Source organism: Carcharhinus amblyrhynchos, chromosome 2, assembly GCF_965287045.1.
Source record: "Carcharhinus amblyrhynchos chromosome 2, sCarAmb.v2.hapA, whole genome shotgun sequence".
Taxonomy (NCBI): domain Eukaryota; kingdom Metazoa; phylum Chordata; class Chondrichthyes; order Carcharhiniformes; family Carcharhinidae; genus Carcharhinus; species Carcharhinus amblyrhynchos.
Window position 1 is genome coordinate 118,983,062 of NC_137325.1, and position 25,193 is coordinate 119,008,254.

At 42.2% G+C, this 25,193-nt stretch overlaps 1 protein-coding gene across 10 annotated transcripts in view; it reads left to right on the top strand.

Annotated features, from left to right (window-relative positions):
- The window catches only part of svila (supervillin a), a 236,612-nt gene that overhangs the window by 49,203 nt on the left and 162,216 nt on the right, over nucleotides 1–25,193 (top strand). For 8 of the 10 annotated variants that reach the window (XM_080211827.1, XM_080211867.1, XM_080211884.1 and 5 more), the window contains exons 2-3: nucleotides 14,598–14,661; nucleotides 21,588–21,676. In XM_080211827.1, coding sequence (XP_080067953.1) covers nucleotides 14,598–14,661; nucleotides 21,588–21,676 — 153 coding nt within the window. The remainder of the gene's footprint in view (nucleotides 1–14,597; nucleotides 14,662–21,587; nucleotides 21,677–25,193) is intronic. The other 2 variants (XM_080211847.1, XM_080211837.1) reach the window with 1 other exon arrangement.

Sequence of the window (25,193 nt, forward strand, 5' to 3'; positions counted from 1 at the left end):
AAAATTTAATTAATAACAATTAAAAGCTGAAGGGATGAGACCCCACACTTGTAATAGCTCATTTCCAATGCCATAGAGGTTGTTCAAAGGTAATTAAGACTTGTCATGCTATTAAAAAGACCAGAACTGTTAAACCCTGACTTACTGTCATAAGTTTAACCCATATCTGCCGGGCAGATACAGGAACTTCACTTTGTTCAGTTCATTTAACTGTGAGCTGGGAAGTAAGATGATGTTTGTTGCAAACAACAGAACCACATCTCAGAAACTTCTGGATTTTCATACTTAATCGTATTTCACAACTGCTTTCACCTGAGTTGCTGTGCCATTTGTTCAGAAATAACAATGACCATTAGCTTCACTGTTATTTTGATAGGAAAATCTGGGCCACTATATTGCTTGAGGATAGAAGCTGCTACCTACCCATTCACATCTTGTTTTAGCTGAATCCCAAGATGAACCGAAAAGTGTTTTTCCATGTGTTTCTACATAACTGGGTTTCTGTGTTAGTTGACAACTGAAGTACTGCAAATGAACATCTGGACAATTTGGTGCATCGTAATGAAAGCTTATTTATGAATCTGAATCTGCGCACATATAAATAAGATCTGGTATGTAACATTTTGTTAAATTATTTATGAACTAGAGTATTCTGGTATTTGCAGAAGGTGTCATGTTTCCTTTCTTTCTTGCAAATTCCGAGGTTGAAAATTGAGACATTATCGGAAGAGATTCTGTGGTTAAATTCCTTTAAAGTTGTTGCCAAAAAAAAGCGCTAAAAGAATGTTTGCATTTATATAACTCCTTTCATGATTTCAAGACATCCCAAACTGCTCTGTGGCTAACTAAACGCTTCTAAAGTGTAGTCTTTGTTGTATTGCAGAAAATGTGACGGGCATTTTGCAGCTCACACACCAAGCTTCCGCAAACAGCAATTAGCTAATGACCAGATAGTTTGTTTTTTTGGTGATGGTGGTTGAGGGATAAATATTGGCCAGGTTCCTTGGCAAAACTCCCTTTGTGTTTCTTTGATGAGTGTGATGGGATTTTTACATCTGGCTGAGAGGGCAGAAGGTACTCCAGTGTCTCATTTTAACATCTCATCCGAAAGACTGCATGTCCTCAGTACTGCGCTGGAATGTCAGCCTAAATTATGTACAAAGCTGCCAGAGTGGGGCTTGAAACTACAACTTTCTGGCATAGAGATGAGGGCAGTGACCTCTCTAAGTTTTCTTTGTTGTGCGCAGCCTGTTTATATCAATCATTACGTGTGTGATATCTAAAAGAGGACAGCTTCTGAGTTGTCTGGACAGTTCCTTCAGGATTACTACAAGGGCCATTCATGTGTGGGGCTTGGAGGAAACATTGGATGAGAAGAGCCCCACTGTTCACCCACAACAGACGTATTGCTGTGAAGGTGTAAAATTTTGCTACAAATTTGTTTGGCGTTTATGTTAAGCTATTGTGTTAAGCTTCTGCTGTGTTCAGAGAATAAGTTGGTAAACAGGGGAAGCAGATCTCAGCTGTGAGAAATACAGTCAGACATCTTCTGCAGTGCTGTTTAGCAGCTTGAAAAAGCTAAATTGCAAAATTACTGGGTGTGACTTAGCTCATTTTGGAAAACCATCAGAATTGACTTCTTTCTTGCATAAGGTTTTGGTGATCCAGGCAGCCCTATTCCTAAACTTTTTCTGGCTCTGCTCTGCACAATGTGGAGATGCCGGTGTTGGACTGGGATAAACACAGTAAGAAGTCTCACAACACCAGGTTAAAGTCCGACAGGTTTATTTGGTAGCAAACACCACTAGCTTTGGGAGCACTGCTCCTTACCTGATGAAGGAGCAGCGCTCCAAAAGCTAGTGGTGTTTGTTACCAATTAAACCTGTTGGACTTTAACCTGGTGTTGTGAGACTTCTTACTGTGCTCTGCACCAGCAGCCAATAGGATCACAGCTAGTTAATTCACCATAAAACACTAATAGTGCAGGAGACTGAGCCAGTGTTAGAATGTTGTGGTATTGTTCTAACAGCACTGGAGACTGACCCTGTGTTAGAGTACTACTACTACTATTGTATGCACTGATGAGAAGCTTAGGTGTCAAATCTAAAATTCCTCAGCCAGTTGGCAGCCTCCTCAGTGTTACAGTGGGGTAGTACTATTCTAACAGTGCTGTGCCAGTTGGTGTCTACTGGTGGTGCATTGCCTTCTTGAAGTACACCTACAATCCAGGTTAAGTAAGTACACTTACAATGCTGCTGGGGAGAGAGAGTCCCAGGAATTTGATTCAGCGACTGTGCAGGAACGATGACATATTTCCAAATCAAGTTGATATGTGACTTGGAGGGGGACTTGTAAATAGTGGTGGTGTTCTCATGTGTTAAAATCAAACCTTCTTCATGTCTGGTGCCCAACAAGCAGGGTCAGCATGGTTTTGTGAAAGGGAAATTGAGCCTGACCAATTTATTAGTTTTCCAAGAAAGTCTCAACCAGCATGGATAGAGATGAACCAAAATTAGTGTTGTATTTGGACTTCAGAAGGTGTTCAACAAGGTATCTCACAAAAGGTGAAGTCATTAAAGCACATGGTGTTGGAGAAAGTATTTTGGCGTGGATAGAAAATTGGCCAATAGGCAGGAAACAGCAAATGGAGATAAGGGGTTCTTTTTCAGGTTGGTGACCTGTAACCAGTGGGGTTCCAGTGGAACTGGGAATGCCATTGTTTACAATATGTATTAATGACTTGGAGGAAGGAGCAAATATACTGTAGCCAAATTAGCAGACAACAAAAAAATAGTTGGAAAGGCAAGTTGCGAGAGAGATACCAACAGTTTACAAAGAGATATTGTTAAGTTCAGTAAGTGGGAAAAAAGTTCGCAAATGGAGCATAATATGGGAAAATATGAAGTTGTTCATTCTGGAAGGGAGAACAAAAGAACAGTGTATTAGTTAAATGGAGAAAAACTGCAGAAAGCTGCAATGCAAAGGGATTTGGGGGTACTGGTGCACAAAACGTAATGTTAGCACACAGATGCAAAAGGTAGTCAGGAAGACTAATGGGATGTTGGCCCTTATTTCAAGGGGGTTGGAATATAAGAGTAGGAAAGCCTTGCTGAAACTGCACAAGGCACCAGTGAGATCACATCTGTAGATATTGTAAGTACTTTTGATCCCATTATATACGAAAAGATATTATTTCATTGGACGCAGTTCAGAGAAGGTTCACTAAGATGATTCCCTGGTATGGAGGGATTGTCTTATGAGGAAAGGTTAAACAGGTAGGAGCTCTACTCATTGGAATTCAGAAGAATGAGAGGTAATCTCATTGAAAGGATTCTTGAGGAGCTTGACAGGTTAAATGCTGAGAGGATGTTCCCCTCATGGGAGAGTATGGGATCAGAGGGTATTGTCTCAGAAGGAAGGGGTGCTAATTTAACACTGAGATGAGGATAATTTCTTCTGAGAGTTGAGAGTCTTTGGAATTCCTTTCCACGAAAAGCTGTGGGGCGGTGACCTTTTGTACATTTAAGGCTGAGATAGATCGAATTTTGATCAGTAAGAGAATTGAGGGTTAGTGAACAGTCTGGAATGTTGGATTAGCAATGATCCTGTTGAATGGTGGCGCAGATTCCTGTTCCTATTTCCTATGGATTTATTATGGTCTTTTGATATATCTTAGTCTTGGTAGTTCACAGCTGGCTTTTGTTGATAAGTAGTCTTACCTGATATCTTGAATTGATGATCAACAGGGAAAGGTTCATGGGTTACTCTCTACTATCCCCGTTTCTTTTTGTGGTGATGGGTAATCCTGAGATGTAAGGTTTTTATTAATTGTATTTGTTATCATTCTTTTCTGTCATTGAGGTGAAAAATACTGGCCTACTTCTTCATCCTCAACTTGGATCCCTTTTCTTTCCCATGGGTGACTGAATTAAGTTATAAAGAACAAGATAAACCTATTCCAGTGACATGATTCATGATTATCAGGAACCACTATTGCAAATCTGCTGCTTATGAGAAGTTGCAGTCAAGATACATGTTGTTGGCGTACCTTATTTACCTTGAGTTATAACGCAAGCGAAACAATTCAATTTAATGCCATCTTTGTTTCTGATTTGGGTACAATTTGAGTAGAAAACACACTCAAAATTGCACTCGTTTTAAGAACATAGAACAGTACAGCACAGTACAGGCGCTTCCGCCCTTGATGTTGTGCCGAGCTATGTCTGAACCCAAGATGAAGCTATCCCACTGCCTATCACCCTGGTGTGCTCCATGTGCCTATCCAATAACAGTTTGAAAGTTCCTAAAGTGTCCGACTCCACTATCACAGCAGGCAGTACATTGCACACCCCAGCCACTCTGAGTAAAGAAGTGTTTTTTCCTCCCTTGAGTTTCCACTCAAATGTATTTGCATATCAGCAAACTTAAAAGCTTCAATGAACTAGCACAATCAGGCTGCATTTTAGAAGAAGATACATTTTCTTTAAAAATGTTCGGTGCAGACTCAGTGGGCCGAATGGCGGTCTCCTGCTCTGCAGGATGCTATGACACTGTATTTAAGTAAAAAGTCTGACAACACCAGGTTTTAGTCCAACCTATTTATTTGATAATATACTCGCAAGCTTTCGGGGTTAGCCCCTTCGTCAGGTGAATCTGACAATTCACCTGACGAAGGGGCTAACCCCGAAAGCTTGCGAGTATATTATCAAATAAATAGGTTGGACTAAAACCTGGTGTTGTCAGACTTTTTACTGTGCTTACGCCAGTCCAACGCCGGCATACCCACATCATGACTGTATTTAAGAGCAGCAATGTAGTGCAGTGTCAGTAAAACATCTGAAAATAGGTTTATCACAAAAAGTAGTGCAAAATATCACTGAAATTTTAATTCGCTGGATGTAACTTGCTCTTCAATTTCCTTGACTCTTTTGTGTTGGTTTGGCCGATTTTCGAGCAAAATTCAGTTACTAAACCAGTGGAACAAACTCCTGTACAATCTAATTTTAGAAGTAAGGAAATTACAGCATTGGAATTTATTTAGTATTTTTATGATTTATGGTCTTTAAAAGGCTGACAGAAGTCAGTCTTTTTACAAACTTAAGTTAGCTTGGAGCACATTCAAGCTGGATACCTTAGCTTCGATGTAAGGAACGATATGCGTTAAACAGATGTTCTATTGTAATTTATATGAAAATATTTCATTGCACTTAATGTGTTTAATGTTCTATCCTCCTGGGTTTTTCACGCCGAGATTCTTCAGTATCGTATATCATTCCTTTGACGACAACTTGCTTCCAAACAAGCCTCTGGTGGAGTTGCTTTGTATCAGACTGCTAGATAGCACATGGGAGAAAAGTCATTTTCTCTATTCCAGTTGAGCAATACCAGCTCTCCATCCACTCACTGCCTCCCCGTTAATGTAACCAAGATCAGGTATCTGCCATACAGAAAGTGTAAATGTATACCTTTTGGCTGTTCTGTCCCACAGCTTAAACTGTGTTTATAATCTTTGTGTGGGGGTGACTGTCTGGGTCTGTGTGCGGGTGTGGCTGTGTCTGAGTGTGTGGGGAGGTGTCTGTGAGTGTGTGTGGGGTTGTGTGTGCCCATTTCTGTGTGGATGTCTGTGTCTGAGTGGGTGTCTTGGTGTGAATGTAGGTGGGTGTCTTGGTGTGTGTGCCTGGGTGGGTGTCTCGGTGTGAATGTGGGCATCTGGGTGGCTGTCTCGGCGGGGGGGGGGGGGGGGGGGGGAGGTGTGTGTGTGTGTGTTTGCATCTCGGTGTATATGTCTCTGTTTGCGTCGTGGGTATGTGTGTGTGTGTGCATCTCTGTAAGCTTTGTGTGTGTGTGTGTTTTGGGGAGGATGTATGAATGCCTATTTGTGTGGACTTTCCCTCTGCCCTTTTCTCCCTTCCCCACCTGCCAGCATGACTGGCATTGAAGTAAGAGAAGAGGATTCTCAGCACCCCTTCATGCATGCCCTGATTCGAATATTGTTAAAGCAATTTGTGCCCTATGCACAAAATGTGGGTTGCATATGGTATGGAACTATTTATTTATTCATCACAAGTAGGCTTACATTAACACTGCAAGGAAGTTACTATGAAAATCCCCTAGTCGCCACACTTCAGTGCCTATTCAGGTACACTGAGGGAGAATTTAGCATGACCAATGCACCTAATTAGCACATCTTTGGAGTGTGGGAGGAAATTAGAGGGAGCAGACACAAGGAGAACGTGCAAACTCCAACCAGACAGTGAAACAAGCCTACATCTCTACCAGACTAAGTGGTGGTATGGGAGGACAATCTCGTGTGACATTAAGCTGCAATATAGACAACATGCAAACATGACAGATTATTCACTGAATGCACGAAGACACTCGATTTATATTTTCAAGTAACACATTCAAATGTGACCTTTTGTTTTTCTATGTCATATGATGCATAAATCAACCATAGAGTATGCTTTGAAGTTAAATTAATTTAATATGGATTATATCATTAATGCCTTGTTAAATTTGACTTTTTGGGGAGGATAGTGTTTCCCCCTTTAGATACTGATGTTAAAGGGGAGGGAGACCCAAATGGCCGCAGTACCAGTTGGCCAGATTGCCAGGTACATGAGAGTGACTTTGAATAATGTTTCTTTTTCTGCCTTCTGACAATCTTTATCTTTGCGATGTTAGAATCAGGTGTGTGCATGGAACTTGAGCTCTGGCCCCTGTGTGGGGTAACGTTCTGGTACACTATCATACTGCAGCACCATCAGCAACCACCTCAGTTGGTGGTATGTTAGTCATCACCTCATTGCTGTTTGTAGGATCTTGCTGTGAGCAAATTGGCTTCCTCATTTCTTTACATTGCACAGTGAGCAAATGTGTGTTGGAGAAAAAGCTATTCGTTATAGTCTTCCACTTTATTTGTTTAAACCTGCAACTATATTTGTCTAAAATACTATCACAATTAATATTCAGGATATTAGTATTGAAGACACAACTAGTAATTTTTAATAAATTATTTTTGGTCAACTACCTATTGGAAATGTGTTACGTGCTGAGTGAATAGTGCTGAATATGCTATTAAATATTTTATAGTCTTCCCCCGAAGTGGTCATAGTAGTTCGCAAGTTATATTCAGGCTGAACAGTCCATTGTCAGAGGCAAATTGTGTTTGAGTAATGTGATCATGTTGTTTGATGAAGTAATAAGAGGATGGATAAGGGTAGTGCAGTTGATGATGTGGATAGGTATTTAACTCTATTATTTGCCATGCAGGGATATTAATATATTTCTCCATTCTGAAAATGCACACTTACTGGACAGGTAGCAGAGAGTAGTAGGTATTTTTCAGACAGGAGGAATATATTACAAAAGCTAGGAAATTGCTAAAGTTTCAAAAAATTTTGGTTAGGCCTCAACTGGAATAGTATATTTCATTTCAGCCATATGGTTGACTCAGCTGCCCGCCAAGGGCAATTAGTGATGGGCAATAAAGGCTGGCCAACCAGCAATGCCAATGTCCCACGAATGAATAATAAAATAAATATAGTCATCAGACTTGAGGAAGAGTATCACTGCCTTAGAGAATGATAGAATCCCTACAGTGCAGAAGTAGGCCATTCAGCCCATCAGGTCTGCACTGACAACAATCCTATCTAGGCCCTAACCCCATAACTGCACATATTCATCCCACTAATTCCCCTAATCTACGCTTCCAGGGACACTAAGGGGCAATTTCGCATGGCTAATGCATGTAACCCACACATCTTTGGACTGTGGGAGGAAACGATGATGCAAAAGAGATTTACTAGAATGGCACCTGAGGTTAAGGACTTCGGTTGTCTGGGGAAACTGAGGTTGTTCTCCTTAGAACAGAAAGACTAAGAGGAGATCACATAACAAAGAACAAAGAAAATTACAGCACAGGAACAGGCCCTTTGGCCCTCCAAGCCTGCACCGACCATGCTGCCTGACTTAACTAAAACCCCCTACCCTTCTGGGAACCATATCCCTCTATTCCCATTCTATTCATGTACTTGTCAAGACGCACCTTAAAAGTCACAACCATATCCACTTCCACTACCTCCCCCGGCAACAAGTTCCAGGCACCCATTACTCTCTGTATAAAAAATCTGCCTTATACATCTCCTGTAAACCTTGCCCCTTGCACCTTAAACCTAGTAATTCACTCTTTCACCTTGGGGAAAAGCTTCTGACTATCCACTCTGTCCGTGCCTCTCCTAATCTTGTCGACTTCTATCAGGTCTCCCCTCAACCTCCGTCACTCCAGTGAGAAGAAACCAAGTTTCTCCAACTTCTCCTCATAGCTAATGCCCTCCATACCAGGCAACATCCTGGTAAATCTTTTCTGTACCCTCACCATTCCTTCTGGTAGTGTGGTGACCAGAATTGAACATTATATTCCAAGTGTGGCATAACTAAGGTTCTCTAAAACTGCAACATGACTTGCCAATTTTTGAACTCAATGCCCCCACCGATGAAGGCAAGCATGCCGTATGCCTTCTTGACTACCTTCTCCACCTGCATTGCCACTTTCAGTGACCTGTGTACCTGTACACGCGGATCCCTTTGCCTATCAATACTCTGAAAGGTTCTGCCATTTACTATATAAAGGCGCTCAAAATTATGAGCGGTTTTGATAGAGTAAATAAGGAAAAGGTAAGACATGGTTGAAAATTCAAGGCACAACATAAATGCATTTTTTTTTGCTCTTAAACATTCAAATCATATCTAATTTTTGCTGTCTCCTTTTTTTTGTCTCAGGGATCATTCCCTTGTGATAGAAACTTGCATTTAAACATATCATCTGTTTTAGGTGTTGATCAAATGCTAAATGTTGACTAGGACGCTAAGAACGCCGCAGCTTTTCTTCTCAGAAATACCATGAGTTATTTTGCCTCAACCCAAGGACAATGAATCAGTTTTTATCCCATTGAAAGACTGTGCTAGACTTTGACATGTCAGCCCGATTATGTGCTCAAGTGCATGAATTCTCAAAAACCGTAGTTTGATGGGTAGCTGCAATGCCATAAATCAAATATACCTTTTCTGAAGAATTAAATTTACTTCTGTCCTCTAAACTGCAGGTACCTATCTGCAATGTGCTTTACGTATATCAAAATACCCTGAACTACAGGTCTATAGGATTCCAACAAATTATTCATAATGAAGAAGCCAAATTGTCCATCTTGGTTCATCTAGCCAGAAAAGGCCCTCAGCCATCACTCCGCCCATCCAGGTTTCTCCCTCTCCCCCCGACCTACCCACCAATCATAGTATCTGACTGTTTCTAAAAGAGTTTTGTGATATCTGCTGTCCACAAGTTGCATTTTGCTAGTTTGAGACTGTGTCGGTGCCTCTTATCCTGTTCTTTTCAGTTCTTACATCCACCAGTTCCATGCTGTTTTCTATCTGTTGTGAGGTTTATTCTTTTCAATCTCTCTTTGCACCTCTGACCCCTGACATGAGTGATCATCATCTTCCCTGCGGGGCTTGATGCTCTCCTTTGTGTGTCTCGGGAACAGGAACTGTACCTGTGGTGCCCTTTGACCAAAGCAGTATACTGTGGGAGTATTACTCTTTTTTAAAAATTATAACTAATCTTTTTGGCAGTATAGTTCCAAATTTTATTTCCTTTGTTAATTGCTGCCTTGCAGTCATTTCACAGTGTATTGAGTCTAAGGCCTCGAAAGATCACTTGATTCCAAAGTATTTCAACATCCTTTGAGGATGTGGCCTATTCTGTGTGCAGTACTTTGCATCTGTTCATACTGAATTTCATCTGTCATTATTTTGCTACCCACTTGAGCTTGGCCATAATTCTCTCCTCGGTCAAACAGCTACTGACTCACCAACTAAGCTAGCTCATGTGTAGAAAATAGCAACTTGCCTCTTGAATCTTTCAGCAAGTTTAACCCGAAACTTGTGCCTCTTGGTTTGGTATCGTTCCAAACTTTGAGTTTTTAAACCCAAATTTTTTTATTTTAGTAGACCTGGACGTCAACAGTTTTAAGTTTATCTAGCAATCTTTCATCCAAAACTGTGTGAAATGCTTTTTGTAAGACTAAGGCTGGAATTTTCTGGCTGTTCATGCTGATGGGATTCTCTGGTGCTGCTGCAGTGAACGGAGATTTGGCTGTGTGCCAAATTCTCTGTCCTTGCAGTGGTGACAGGGTGTGAACAGCTGGAAAAGTCTGGCCAAAGTATGCCACATTTTCAGGCTTTACCTGTCTCATGTTTGAGCTGACTCCCTCTCCCACGCCTGCCTCATGCATGCTCTCACCCTCCTTGTTTCTCTATTGCATTTGTTCTCTCCCAGGTGTTTTCACTCTCACTGCTCCCCCTGTACTTCTCTCTCTCTCTCTGCATTTCTCAGGGCCCTTTTCCTGGGTTCCTCCCGCTTTCCCTCCAAGGGCCTTAATGGCCTGAAATCCCTTTTCCATCTTATGCAATTATCTTCTCCCCTTCTTCCTTGTCTTCTCATTCTTCCTCATCTGCCTCATTTTCCCCTTCCTCCTGCTCTTTTCCTTCCTCCTTGTCTTCATTTTCCTCTATGTCATAACTCAACTTTAGTTTAGATAATAAATGTCAACAGGCTATTTTATTGTTGAGGACATAACATTCAGTCAGGAGCAGTAACCCTGAATTAGGGGCCCACTGGAGCCAATTATAACACACCAACTGTTGCAATAGCCGAGAGTTAGTATAGTCAGTAATGGTCAAAATGTGTATTCTTGTCCTGAACTTTGAGCCTGAATTCAGTAATGTGTTCTTAAATCCTAATTCTATTTTGCATCTATATAGTCTTGAGTATGGAAATAGTTCATTGAATTGCCTGTCTGAATCTTTGCTGAAAGAAAGCGTGACCTCTAAGGGCAATGTTTTACCCTTGGAGGTGAAAAAGGAGGCAGGTCTGTTTTTGCGTCAGAGACGTGCCTTGAATAGGAAGTTGTGTTTCGGATTTTCCCGGGATGAACTGAGCTGGGATGAATTGAAATGGAGACAGTTTACCTGTCAATTTAAAGCTATTGGGAGCAGAAATGGAGGTGGGTTTCAGGTACCTTACTAGAGCTGTCACTGAGACTACCTGAAGGAGAGATTTTGTGCCAAAGCTTTCCATAGGAAAGCATGATGACACTGGGGAACCAGAGGCCTGGTACCCATTAGGGTGAGGAGGCATCTCTCTCTCTGTTTCCAGTTTCCTTCTTCATTTACTTCCTCTTCATCCGATGATCTGTTCCCTTCCTGGGCCCCACCACCCTCGAGGGCCACGTTGCGGAGAGCGCTGCAGGCCACTATGATGACTGAGACCCTTGCAGGAGGGATTGCAGGGCACCACTTGATCATACCAGGAAGCAGACCCGGTGCCATTTAAAGGCCACAATGCCCATCAGTTGCAGTTAATAAGAGAACGGGGAAACAGAGGGGCCCAGAGGCAGTAATCACCACCTGGAAGAGCTGTCCAGTTCAGTCTCTGATTCCAGAGCATAGCAGCGATGTTCTGAAAGAAATCAAAGTGTGGCTTCACAGGGAAGCAGATAAGACGTTGATTGGTGAATACTTTGCTTGTTTATCTTCAAAACCCATGTAATTTATTAATAATTGCAAGGCTTTTTTAGTTTTAAGGTTTACCAGCAGTAGTAAAAGTTGTTGTGCTTATTATACGTGAAGAATAAAGTAATTTACAGATAATAAAGTTGACAGGGCAGATGATATGGTGTGGCTGAAGAACATGGGGATTTATGGACACTGGAGTAAATCCCTGCAGCTTGAGGAGCTTTGGCTCAGATTCAAAAAGCTGGGTCTGAGACCATTGGAGTTTGGAACATTGAGAGGTGATCTTATTGAAATGTACAGGATCTAGAGGGGACTTGACATGATGGATGCTGAAAAGGATGTTTTGCCTTGTGGGAGACTAGAACCAGGGGGGCACAGTTTAAACATAAAACCATTTAAGATGGTGATAAGAAGAAATGTTTTTTCTTGGGGGTCATCATTCTTTGGAACTCTCTTCCCCAGAGAGTGGTGGAGATAGAGTCAATGAATATTCTTAAGGCAAAGGTGCATTGATTCTTCACTACAAAGCAATCAATGTTTATCTGAGTTAGATGGGAATGTGGAGTTAAGGCCATGATCAGATCCGCCATGATCTTTTCTGAATGGTGAAGCAGGTTTGAGGGACCAAACGGCCTACACCTGCTCCTAATTTATATGTTCTTAGGGCATCTGTCGTCTGGATGAAGCAATGGTGTGCACCCACCTGTGAGATGACACACAGATCTGCACTGACAAGAACACAAATGTCTGTGGCCACCTGCTCTGAGTCGCAGTCTCCTGTTTTCAGTCAATAACAGGTCTCTTTGCCATTGTATATAGCCCGGGTCCTCAGGATAATGTTGCCTTCTGCCTTGTGCCCCTTGTCCCTCTTCAATCTCCTCCTGATGCCCAGCATTCAGCCCTTCCTATGCAGACTGCTGCTCCTCCTCTCCAGTGGCCTCAATTTTGGAGGGTGTTGCACCCTTCCTGGTGCCCAGGTGGGGTCTGAACAGTTTTGATCACTACTCTAATGCTTACGCAATGCCAAGCGGATGGTGAACCCCTGCCGCCCGCCCCCCCCAAAAAAAAACTGACAAAGTTCTTAATGCTGACTCCTGCCTGATGTCTGATGGGTTGTTGCTTCAAAGAGGTAAGCTTTCGGAAAAACAAAGAATTAACTGAAATTCTGAAAAACGTTTTTGCTTTTTTAAGCTCTTCTCTACATCCATATACCTGGAGATGCCGGTGTTGGACTGGGATAGGCACAGTAAGTAGTCTCACAACATCAGGTTAAAGTCCAACAGGTTTATTTGGTAGCACAAGCTTTAGGAGCACTGCTCCTTCATCAGGTGAGTGCAGGATTTGTTTCACAAACAGGGCATATATAGACACAAGTTCAATTACAAGATAATGGTTGTGACATCTTCTCTGGAGCCTTCAACATGTCATCAATGAAGACGTACATCTTGCCAAGGCCATCCCCACACACCCACTACTTGCCTTCAAACAACTGCGCAACCTCAAAAGTACACAGCAAACCACCCAGCCTTCAGGAGAACAGTGACCGTAACACCAAACAACCCTGCCACAACAACCTCTGCAGAATGTGCCAGATCATCAACACGGATGCCATCATCTCATGTGAGAACACCATCCACTAGGTACATGGTAAATACTCTTGTGACTCGGCCAACATAGTCTACACTGCAGGAAAGGATGTCCCAAGGCATGGTACATTGGCGAAACCATGCAGAAGCTATGACAATGGATGAATGGACACCACTCGACAATCAGCAGCCAGGAGTGTTCCCTTCCTACTGGGGAACACTTCAGCAGTCAAGGGCATTCAGCCTCTGATCTTCAAGTAAGCATTCTTCAAGGTGACCTTCAACACACACAACAACACAGAATCGCTGAGCAGAGACTGATAGCCAAGTTCCGCACACATGAGGTCAGCCTCAATCGGGACCTTGGGTTCATGTCACACTATCTGTAACATCCACGACTTGCTTAGGTTTGCAAAATCTCACTAACTGTCCTGGCTGGAGACAATATGCACCTCTTCAACCTGTGCTTAACCTTTTCTCCATTCACATTGTCTGCTCCTGTGGAGACTTAATTACCTGTAAAGACTCGCATTCCAGCCATTATCTTGTAATTGAGTTTGTGTCTATATATGCCCTGTTTGTGAAACAAATCCTGCACTCACCTGATGAAGGAGCTGCGCTCCGAAAGCTTGTGCTATCAAATAAACTTGTTGGACTTTAACCTAGTGTTGTGGGGCTACTTACTGTCCGTACACCTGGTAAACTCAGATCCCCTCTGGAAAAGTTCAAAATGTTGTGGGAGAGAGGCTAAATAAAGTAAGTTCACAACGTTGTTAATTGGATTCTTAATTGGTGTGGATGAATTTGGGGACCCCTAGGAGTATTGGCGAGAGTGGAAAAGGCGCTGGGGCTTCAGATTGCGCAATGTTGTTACCGGTTTTAATTTTTCACTGGCCCGGTAAAACCTAGGGATGGGAAAATCCAGACCCAAGTGTTCTTCAGCATCAGCATCTGTTTTCACACACAATTCATGATTTAGTATTTTTACACCAATTAAAATCGTGCAGGTATGAAAATATTAAACCATAAATCACTTCATCAATTTGAGATACATAAAATGTTCGACAAAAGACAAATCTGGAGAGGTATCTACGCAATTAATATCAAATCAAACAGTCCACAATATTCATGATAGGAAATCTAAATGAAAAGAAAGATTTTAAATGTGATTAAGTACTCATAAAGAACAACCAGGCAGTGAGGTAAGGGAAGGGTGAGGAGGAGGAGAAGCAGGACTAAAGAAAACTAACTTCTTGCTAATTCAATAGAATTGGTCACTGATTTTAAGGGAAAGCTGTTCATTTTTATCCAAGGCTTGACTTCATGTTTTTACTGGCGTACAGAAAGAATACTTGGAGTTTTTGGTGGAAAGGAGAAGGATGATGAGAGAATGAAATTAATCAAGAATTAGACTTGATGCATTTTTCTTTGTTTCAGAAGTGGTGGCAGAACATCCTGTTGGACTTGGAAGAGGAATACTATTTCAAAAAAGGACCCCAAGGTACTATACTTACATTGTTACAAACAGCCCCTAAAATATTTTCCACTTTTTTTTATTCACGTATGGGACATGGGCATGGCTGGCTGGTCAGCATTTACTATCCATCCCTAGGAAAATTGGGATGTCAATTCAAAAAGGATTGACTCGCCCAAGGAAAATTGAGAGTCAATCACATTGCACCTGAAGTCTCATGTAGGCCAGACCAGGTAAGGATGGCAGATTTCCTTCCCTAAAGAACATTGGAAAAACTCATCTGGTTCACCAACAATCAAAAATGGTTTCATAGTCATCAGTAGCTTCTTAATTCCTGATAGTTTTTATTGAATTTAATTTCAACAACTGCCATAGCAGGTTTCCAACCCAGGTCCCCAGAACATTCACTGAGTTTCTGGATTAATCGTCTCGCAATAAAACCACTAGGGCATTGACTCCCCAACTTATTTTACCAGCTTTGTTTTCTCCTTTTTTTCTCTGTCAATTTTCTGTCTACTCCTGAAGGCGTTCGTTCTTTTTTGAGGTATGGTTTTGTAGGCGCTAATTCTCCTCAGCTACCTTTGCCACTTTTCAAACTGATTGTAGCCGAGCCCAATCATTCTGACTGCTTCCATGTGTAAATCCAGTTATGATTGTACGGTAAGGATCACAGTCTGGAGAGCTTGCTCTCTGCCAAGAACCCTGAATGCTGGAAAATCTCAGCACGTCTGGCAGCATCTGTAAAGAGCTAACGTTTCAAGTCCAGACAACTGTTTGTCAAAGCTAAAAGGCATAGAAAGTGGGAGATATTTATACGCAGGATGAGGGAGTGAAAGGTGAGTCATAGCCACAGAAACCAGGGAAACCAGCTAATAGCTGTTCAGAGAGAATAAAGGGTGTGAATAGCCAAAAAGGAGAAGCAAAGGGGAGAAAAGGTAAGGGAAGGGGTGCAAAGTAGGGGGGGAAAATGGCAGGGGGGAAGAAAAACAAAGAAAGACAATAAAGAAATAAAAGGTAGAGAACAGTAGAAAATTAAATAAAATAGAATGAAAGCGAAGAGGTTGAGGTGGGGTAGAACAAATAATCTGAAGTTGCTGAATCTGACGTTGAGGACAGAAGACTGTAAAGTGCCTAGCCGGAAGATGAGATGCTCTTCCTCCAGTTTGTGTTGAGCTTCACTGGGATGTTGCAGTAAGCCAAGGACAGACATGTGGGCATGGGAGCAGGATTGTATGTTAAAGTGGCAAGCAACCAAAAGGTCAGGGTCTTGTGCACAGACCGAAGGTGCTCAGCAAAGCAATCACCCAGTCTATATTTGGCTTCTCCGACATAGAGACCACATTGGGACAGCGAATGCAATAAATCAAATTGAAAAAGGTGCAAGTGAAACACTGCTTAACCTGGGTTTCTCTGCCATTTGGCCATTCACATCCTTTAGTCTCTCTTGTGGACAGCTATTAACTGGTTTCCCTGGTTTCTGTGGCTATGACTCATCTTTCATTCCCTCACCCTGCAGCATAAATATCTCCCACTTTCTATGCCTTTTATCTTTGACAAAGGATCGTCTGAACTCTGAACATCAGCTCTTTTCTCTCCTTACAGATGCTGCCGGATCTGCTGAGATTTTCCAGCATTTACTCTTTAGGTTTCAGATTCCAGCATCCGCAGTAATTTGCTTTTATCCTGAATTTCTTTTGCGAGTCAATCCTTTTTGAATTGACATCCCAAAGTCTAGTTACAGTCAGCCTACTGAGCTTCTCAGAGTCTTTAATGGTTATCAATGAGCTGAGAATGCATTCCTCTCAGCCTGCAGATGGGATTGTCTCTCTCAGTGCGGGTCAGAATCTGCTTTGAGTTGGGGTCACTTTGACTGACGGCATGGTTATTGAATGACATTGACCCTGGATCAAGGTCTTTTCTCATCAGTGGTTGTGACTAGCACATCCAATAGCAAAAGTTTCTGGAATACATCCCCAGCCATATGAAGTACATTATAATCTAGAACAATGCTTTGTTACTTGCAAGTCTTTCTTCATCTGTATCTCTTAGTCTTTCTTACTTCTTTGCTTCCCCTCTGTATTTCTGATACTCTTGATGTCCATTTGATACTTGATGTTTAATTGTACTACAAAAGAGTTGTCATTTTGATTTTAACATTCCTGCCTATCTGAGGAGCTCCAGCTTTTGTTGCAATACCATCTGGGCTTACTTTAATCATCAGCTGTTTTGATATTTCCCATATTTGGGAAATATCAAAACAGCTGATGATTAAAGTAAGCTGTCTGATCTGCCAGATTTACTCTTCGGATTTTTTGAAGTTCCTTATTTTACACTAATTGAAATGGGCTTTTCTGTTACTTTTCATGTGTGTAGCTTGCTCTTCAAGTTAAACATTGAGCATACTAATGTTATGATTCCTATTTCAGAAGTATTCCTCAAACTCCTCCCAGTCCTTCGTCAGGGCATTAGAGCAGCCCTGTTTGGCTGAAGCCAGCCATACCCTTAAAAAGCCACTCCTGTTCCAAATTCATTCCCAAGTCTCATTAAATGCCATGCGTTTAATGACCCTTGACATTCACCTGCATTACTATCACTGAATTCCCCACTGTCAACATTCTGAGAGTTACCGTTGACTAGAAACTCAATTGGACCAGCAATACTAATACAGGAGCTATAAGAGCTGGTGACAGGCTAGGAATATTCTGGTGAGTAATTCGCCTCCTGCCTTCCTAAAGTCTGTCCACAATCTTCAAGGCACAAGTCAGGAGTGTGATGGAATACTGCCCACTTATCTGGATGAACACAGCTCCAACAACATTCAAGAAGTTTGACACCATCCAGGACAAAACAGCCTGCTTGATTGGCACCCCAACCACAAACCTTCAACCCCTCCACCTCCAATGCACACTGGCAACAATCCCTTCACCTTCTACAAGATACACCGCACAAACTCACCAAGGCTCCTTAAACAATACCTTGTAAACCCACAACCAGTAACATCTGGAAGGATAGGAGCAGTAGAAACATGGGAATACCACCTGGAAGTTCCCCTCCAAGTCACACATCATCCTGAATTGGAAATATATCACCATCCCTTCACTGTCACTGGGTCAAAATCCTGCAACTCCCTCCTTTAATGGCAATGCAAATGTACCTACTCCACATAGACTGCAACAGTTCAAGAAGGCAGGTCACCACCACCTTCTTGAGGGCATTTAGGAATGGGCAATGAGCAACGCCCACATCCCTTGAAAAAACAAAAAGAACACCACTATCTTATTTTTATATTTGTTCTTGAAATATGGACGATATTAGTGTATCCTCGAAATTTGAGAAATTGGTTGGAACAAAGAAAATTACAGCACAGAAACAGGCCCTTCAGCTCTCCAAGCCTGCAGCAACCATGCTGCCCAACTTAACTAAAACCCCCTAGTCTTCCGGGGACCATATCCCTCTATTCCCATCCTATTCATGTATTTGTCAAGACGCCCCTTAAATGTTAGTACTGTATCTGCTTCTACTACCTCTCCCAGCAGCATGTTCCAGGCACCCACCACCCTCTGTGTAAAAAATCTGTCTTGTCCATCTCCTTTAAACCTTGCTGCTTGTGTCTTAGACCTGTGCCCCATAGTAATTGACCCTTCCACCCTGGGATAAAACTTCTGGCTATCCACTCTGTCCATGCCTCTCTTAATCTTGTAGACTTCTATCAGGTCGCCCCTCAACCTCCTTCGTTCCAGTGAGAACAAAGCAAGTTTCTCCAACTTCTCATAGCTAATGCCCTTCATACTAGGCAACATCCTGGTAAATCTTTTCTATACCCTCTCCAAAGCCTCCACATCCTTCTGGTAGTGTGACAACCAGAACTGAATACTGTGTTCTATGTGTGGCCTAACTAAGGTTCTATAAAGCTGCAACATGACTTGCCAATTTTTAAAGTCAGTGCCCTGGTCGATGAAGGCAAGCATGCCATATGCCTTCTTGACTACCTTCTCCACCGGTGTTGCCACTTTCCGTGACCTGTCTACCTATGGACCCAGATCCCTCTGCCTATCAATACTCTTAAGGGTTCTGCCATTTACTGCCCTTCAGGATGCATTATGTTTAGGTTATGTGGTATGGACCAGGTTGAGTAGGAGTAGCAGATTCTCATCGCTGAAGGACATTAGTGAACTTACTGTTCTATTTTAACCAAACGGCAGAATTCAAGATTTTTTTCTTTTTGTGGTGTGAACTCTCAAATTTCCAACTTTATCAAACTTAATTTCACAACCTTAAATGCACAATCTGTGGATTGTGAATCTAATATCATCATCATATTATGTGGCTGATTCTTTTTCTGACTATTGTATAACGCTGAGACTAATCCTGAGACTGCTCTCAATCCTTAATGTTTAATCTTTCTCCAAACTTGGTTATGTTCATTCCTTTATTACTGATATAAAGATGAACCGTGGCTTTTGCTGGGTTATTTCCTTTGATTTATTTTGCACCTGCTCCATTCTATCCACTGCCCTGATACTCAAGGGGCCAAGCTCTATTCTGTAACTGAAAAAGTATATTGTTCTTTTGCCTATACAATGTACTATTATTTCTTCCTTCTGACAACACCATAGTGCCATGGCATTCTTTGTGCCACCTTTACTCTGGTTTGCTATTGTCCCTAGTATCAAAGACTTATTTTACCAATCCAACAGTTACTGGATTCATGCACAGCTTCCAATTCCCTCTTCCTACTCCAGTGTAAAGTTTTTTCCCTCTTTCTTACTCTGCTTGCATAGTTTTCACTTCTTGGACTAAGAATTCCATGAATCCTTCAACCATATGTTGGAGTTTCAACTGCTTCTCAAACTCAAATATTGTGACTTTGAATGCAGACAGTCAGACATTCTCTGCACTATGTGGTTATCCTGGACACACAGCATTAATAATCTCCTATTCTGCACATCACTGGTGTTAGCTGCCTCTCCATATGATGGTAAATTGACCTGTTCTTGACAGAATAGTAATTTAACTTCTCGAGCATAATTTTTGGCCAGCAACCTCCAAGACTGAAAGTTCCTTTTCTCACAGTGATTGCAGGAGCAAACGTAGTTTCCTGTGCAGACCTGCATGGACTCCAGCTTTTTCACCAGCATTGTAAAGTATTGAGATCAAATGTGGCATATACTCAGTTTAGTTCACTAAACAAAGGAATGGATTCAGAGAGTTCCAACTATTACATCACTGAAGTGCAAAATGCTATGGGAGCTTGTGAGGTGTTGATAGGGAGAAGAGATTGAAAAAAGAGCCTATTTTGGAAGGAAAGAAAAGAAAACAAAAACCCAGCCTGCAGGTGCAGCAGGTGGTCAGGAAGGCTAATGGGATGCTGGCCTTCATAGCGAGGGGGATTGAATATAAAAGTAGGGAGGCCTTGCTGCGGCTGTATAGGGCATTGGTGAGGCCGCAGCTGGAGTACTGTGTGCAGTTTTGGTTGCCATACTTACGCAAGGATATTTTGGCTTTGGAGGGAGTGCAGAGGAGGTTTACTAGGCTGATACCGGAGTTGAGGGAGTTGAGCTATGAGGAGAGGCTGAATAAACTAGGCTTGTACTCGTTAGAGTTTAGAAGAATGAGGGGAGATCTCATTGAGACATATAAGATAATGAATGGGATGGATAGGATAGAGGTGGAGAGGCTCTTCCCGCTCAGAAAGGACAGTAGGACTAGGGGGCACAGCCTCAAGATAAAGGGGGAGCAGTTTAGAACGGAGTTGAGGAGGAACTTCTTCACTCAAAGGGTGGTGAATCTGTGGAATTCTCTGCCCGTTGAAGTGGTGGAGGCTGCCTCGCTAAATATTTTTAAGACGCGGGTTGATGGGTTTTTGATAAGCGAGGGGATTAAGGGTTATGGGGAGAGGGCGGGAATGTGGAACTGAGCCACGACAGATCAGCCATGATCTTATTGAATGGTGGGGCAGGCTCGAGGGGCTGGATGGCCTACTCCTGCTCCTATTTCTTATGTTCTTCTTAAAACCAGTTGTATTCGTCAACACCTTCAATATCGTCAGCATGTTTGAAGTGTTTCAGTGTAGTTTTGATGTGTAGCCATTGTAGAGAAATCATGCAGTGTAATCAGTGAGCTTTGGATTAAAAACTGTTATCTATCTCATTAATTAGCTTATTAAGAGTAGCTTCTTGAGTTATTTGTAAGCACAATGAATATTGATTAATTGCAGAATTGAAAGGGAGCTTGCCGACTCCTCAGCAAAACGATCAGCAAATATCTCCAGGAAAGGACTTGAGTAACTTGATGACAAAGATAAATGATGAATTAACATTTCTGCCTTTTTCCAACATGTGCATTTGCAAAATTGTAATTACTTCTGGTTATCGGTGCATTTATATCATACTGTATTGCTCATTACTGGAGTTGGAACTATCTAAACAAAATATTCACCTATCAATAAAAATATTGGTCAAATTTAACTCCTGCACACAGTGCCTCAGCTGTTCGCAACAAATAAATATTATATTTGCATCAGTAAAAGAGTATTTTTCTCAGTAGGATGTTGGCTTCTCACTTTATTCAGTGCCATGGGAACAGGGGATGCTTTAATGTCATGCTCAAGTGGAATTCATTCATGTGTAAGCCTTAACAGCAATTATCAGGGTATTGAATCCTGAGAAGTATTGCTACCACCAGTATTGCTGCTGCCATCTACAATTACAACACATCACTTTCAGCAAGAGTTACTAGCTGGTAATTGGAGGTTGGGAGTCAGAACCAGTTATTTTTTCTTCCTCGTTTAGGAGTGCTGAGGCTTTTTCTAACATCTTCATCTATTGAGATCAGCAAGCCCACTACTTTTGGATGTCATAAGTTTGCAAAAGTACAAACCAAAATGATCTCACAGATGATGAATTTAAAATATGAAGGAATTACCAAAATAAAACACACATTTTCATTTTTAGTTTCCAGAAGGAGTTTTCTTTTGAAGACAAAGAAATTGCCAAGAAAACAAAAGATATTGACGCTAATCTACTTGCTGTACTTCCTAAAGGTTGGTAACTTTGATACTTTGAAGGAACTGAGATTGTTTAACTTGGTGCAAAAGTAACCAATTCACCAGATGTGCAATAAGATGGGCAGCCTTTGGTAAAGGGACAGTTAATTGTCAGATGAAATACTACCAAGATGAAATTGGATAAAGTTCCAATGAATACTCATTGGACAAAAAAGTACATAATTTAGGTACAAATTTTTGTTTTCTATGTCCCCAATAACTGCGGGTTTGTAATGATGCCAGAACTCAGCATCCAAGGAAGAAGTTGAAGCATTGATGTATGTTTCAGGATATAACATTTGGGATAATTGTACTGTTGAGGTTCTTCTTTTGAGCCTCCCCCACATGATATAGGAAAGCAGCTCAGTTTGATCTGTAATGAGGGAACCAGACATTGTTCCTTTCTCATGTACATGTTCAATGTAAGTTGGCAGCACTGCACTTGGGTTTCCTAATTTAGTTCCCTCAGGAAGATTGTTAGTAAATTTCCACTCACACATCCAGCAGATTATGATTCTGTGTTGCTGTCACCAATAATTGGGGTAAAGTCCACCAATACTTTCCAGAAATAATTAGCTGGAACAAAGTTTGATTCCAATTTTTATGTTTTCTTTTATGAATTTCACAGCAGTTTCCTGATTATAAGCACTTTTACAAAATATATGGGAACACTTCTGAACCTTGACTCAACACTGACAGTTGGCACACTCACCTCTCAGATTTTTAAAAATTTGTACATGGGATGGGGGTGTTGCTGGTTGGGCCATCATTTATTGCCCATTCCTAATTGCTCTTGAAGGAGCAGTTAAGACTCAACCACATTGCTGTGGATCTGTAGGCCAGACCAGGTAAAGATGGCAGATTTCCTTTCCTAAAGGACACTAGTGCAACAGACGGGTTTTTATGACAATTGACAATGCTTTCGTGGTTATCATTAGACTTTTAATTCCGTATTCTTATTGACTTCAAATTTCACCATCTGCAGTGAACCCTGAGTCTCTGGATTGCTAGTCCAATGACAATGTCACTACTTTACTGTCTCCCCAGTCCTCCTGAAAGTGACAAATTAAGAGGCTGCCCCTGGGTCCTGCTTCTAATTAAGGTTGACTGGTTGGTGTTCCTGAGGCTGCAGGTCCAACCAGGGGGTCCGTAACCTTGGAAGATCAGCAAACCTGCCACCTGGCACTGCAGGATGAGGAGTGCATGGACACCTCTGTCTCGAGGCACTCTTTAAGGAGCTCTTCAGTTTATTAAATAAACAATGGCTACAGCTGCCAGGCCACTTCTGCAGAGGAGAAACTCCTCCACAGGATGTCTGCTGGCTGCAGCTGTGGCTCACTGATTGCTCTGACTCCTGTAAGGAGGGGTTTAAACAAGGATTTAGCACAGGCCCGTAGGCCAGTTGCCAGCAAGCTGCTTTAAGGGGCCAGCCAGTTTCGGCCCTCAGTGGGAAGGCCCATCCACTGCTGAGAGGCCAGAAACGGGCAGTTAATCATTCAGGTTGACTAACCTCTGCTGGCAGACAGGTAGCCTCTGTTGTTGCTGACCCAGCTCCAGTGAGATGATCAGGAGATGAGAACATATTGGGCTGCTGAGCTGAAGCACGTTTCTCTGAAATTGCTCCCTTGGCCCATCCCCTGCCCTGTGAAGCCTTCCCAAACTGATCCAGGAAGCTTCCGGCAATAGAAAGTAAATGAAGCTGATGGAAACCAGCTATCTTATGCAGGGGGCTAAGGCAGTTTGTAATTCTAGACTCTGTAATTCACATAGAATGCGTCCCTGAGGAACTGTAATTGACATGGGTCGGTTGTTAAAGGTGCCAACTGTGCAGTGATCATCCGCATTTGATCTTTTGTTTTGACAAAATGGTCCTTACATCTCATCTAGGGTATTGCAATTAGAACTCGTTTTTCCTTTTTGTTTGGATTAAAAATTACTTTACCTAATGCTACCTAACGATATTATTTACAATATTTAGATGTTCTCAAATTTTAGTTGTTGCAGAAAACAATTTTGATCATTCCAGAAGCTCCTAACGGTGCAAAGACAAGACAAATCCTATACTGCTACCACCCTGCATAGGATACAGGATGAGGTCAATTTTATCCATTTCTCAACTGCTTCTTTGACATCCAAGTTTCCAGCTGTTTAGTATATGACTGACTGGATGAATATGCATATGTTCACTAAATAATACCATCTACATTGAATCAGAGGGTATTGTCTTTTGCAGATAAATTGGATTGATGCTGGAACATATAGTAAAGTCGATCCTCACTAGTTTTACACTAGTTTGGTGCCATAGACTTTGGAGAGTGCAGAATAATCAAGTGATAGATTAAATTCCTGGCAGAGTGACTAGTGGAGTGCCCCAGGGATCGGTGCTGGGGCCTCAGCTATTTACCATTTATATAGATGATCTGGAGGAGGGAACCGAGTGTAAGGTGTCGAAATTTGCTGATGACACAAAGATAGGTGGAACGGCAAATTGTGCGGAGGGTGTGGAAAGTCTGCAGAGGGATCTAGATAGGCTGAGCGAGCGGGCGAGGACCTGGCAGATGGAATACAATGTTGGCAAGTGTGAGGTTATCCAGTTTGGTAGAAATAATGGTAGGAAGGACTATTACTTACAGGGCGAAAAGCTGCAGCATGCGACAGTGCAGAGGGACCTGGGGGTCCTTGTGCATGAGTCGCAAAAACCCAGCCTACAGGTGCAGCAGGTGGTCAGGAAGGCAAATGGGATGCTGGCCTTCATAGCGAGGGGGATTGAATATAAAAGTAGGGAGGTCTTGCTGCAGCTGTTTAGGGCACTGGTGAGGCCACAGCTGGAGTACTGTGTGCAGTTTTGGTCGCCGCACTTACGCAAGGATATTTTGGCCTTGGAGGGAGTGCAGAGGAGGTCCACTAGGCTGATACCAGAGTTGAGGGGGTTGAGCTGTGAGGAGAGGCTGAATAGACTGGGCTTGCAGTCGTTGGAGTTTAGAAGGATGAGGGGCGATCTCATTGAGACGTATAAGATGATGAAAGGGATGGATAGGGTAGAGGTGGAGAGGTTCTTCCCGCTCAGAAAGGACAGCAGGACTAGAGGGCACAGCCTGAAGATTGGGGGGGGGGGGGGGGGGGGGGGGTTGCAGTTTAGGACGGAGTTGAGGAGGAACTTCTTCACTCAAAGGGTGGTGAATCTCTGGAATTCTCTGTCCGTTGAAGTGGTTGAGGCTTCCTCACTAAATATATTTAAGACACGGGTAGATAGGTTTTTGGTAGGCAAGGGGATTAGGAGTTATGGGAAGAAAGCGGGAAAGTGGAACTGAGCCACTTCAGATCAGCCATGATCTTGTTGAATGGCAGGGCAGGCTCAAGGGGCTGGATGGCCTACTCCTGCTCCTATTTCTTATGTAGCGTCCTCATTTTTTCAAATAATATACAACCTGCGTACATAATCATTTCGACCCATTCTTTCCAGGCAACTCTTCAAAGGTGTAGTTTTAGATGAGGGGTGAGCTGGTCTGTTAAA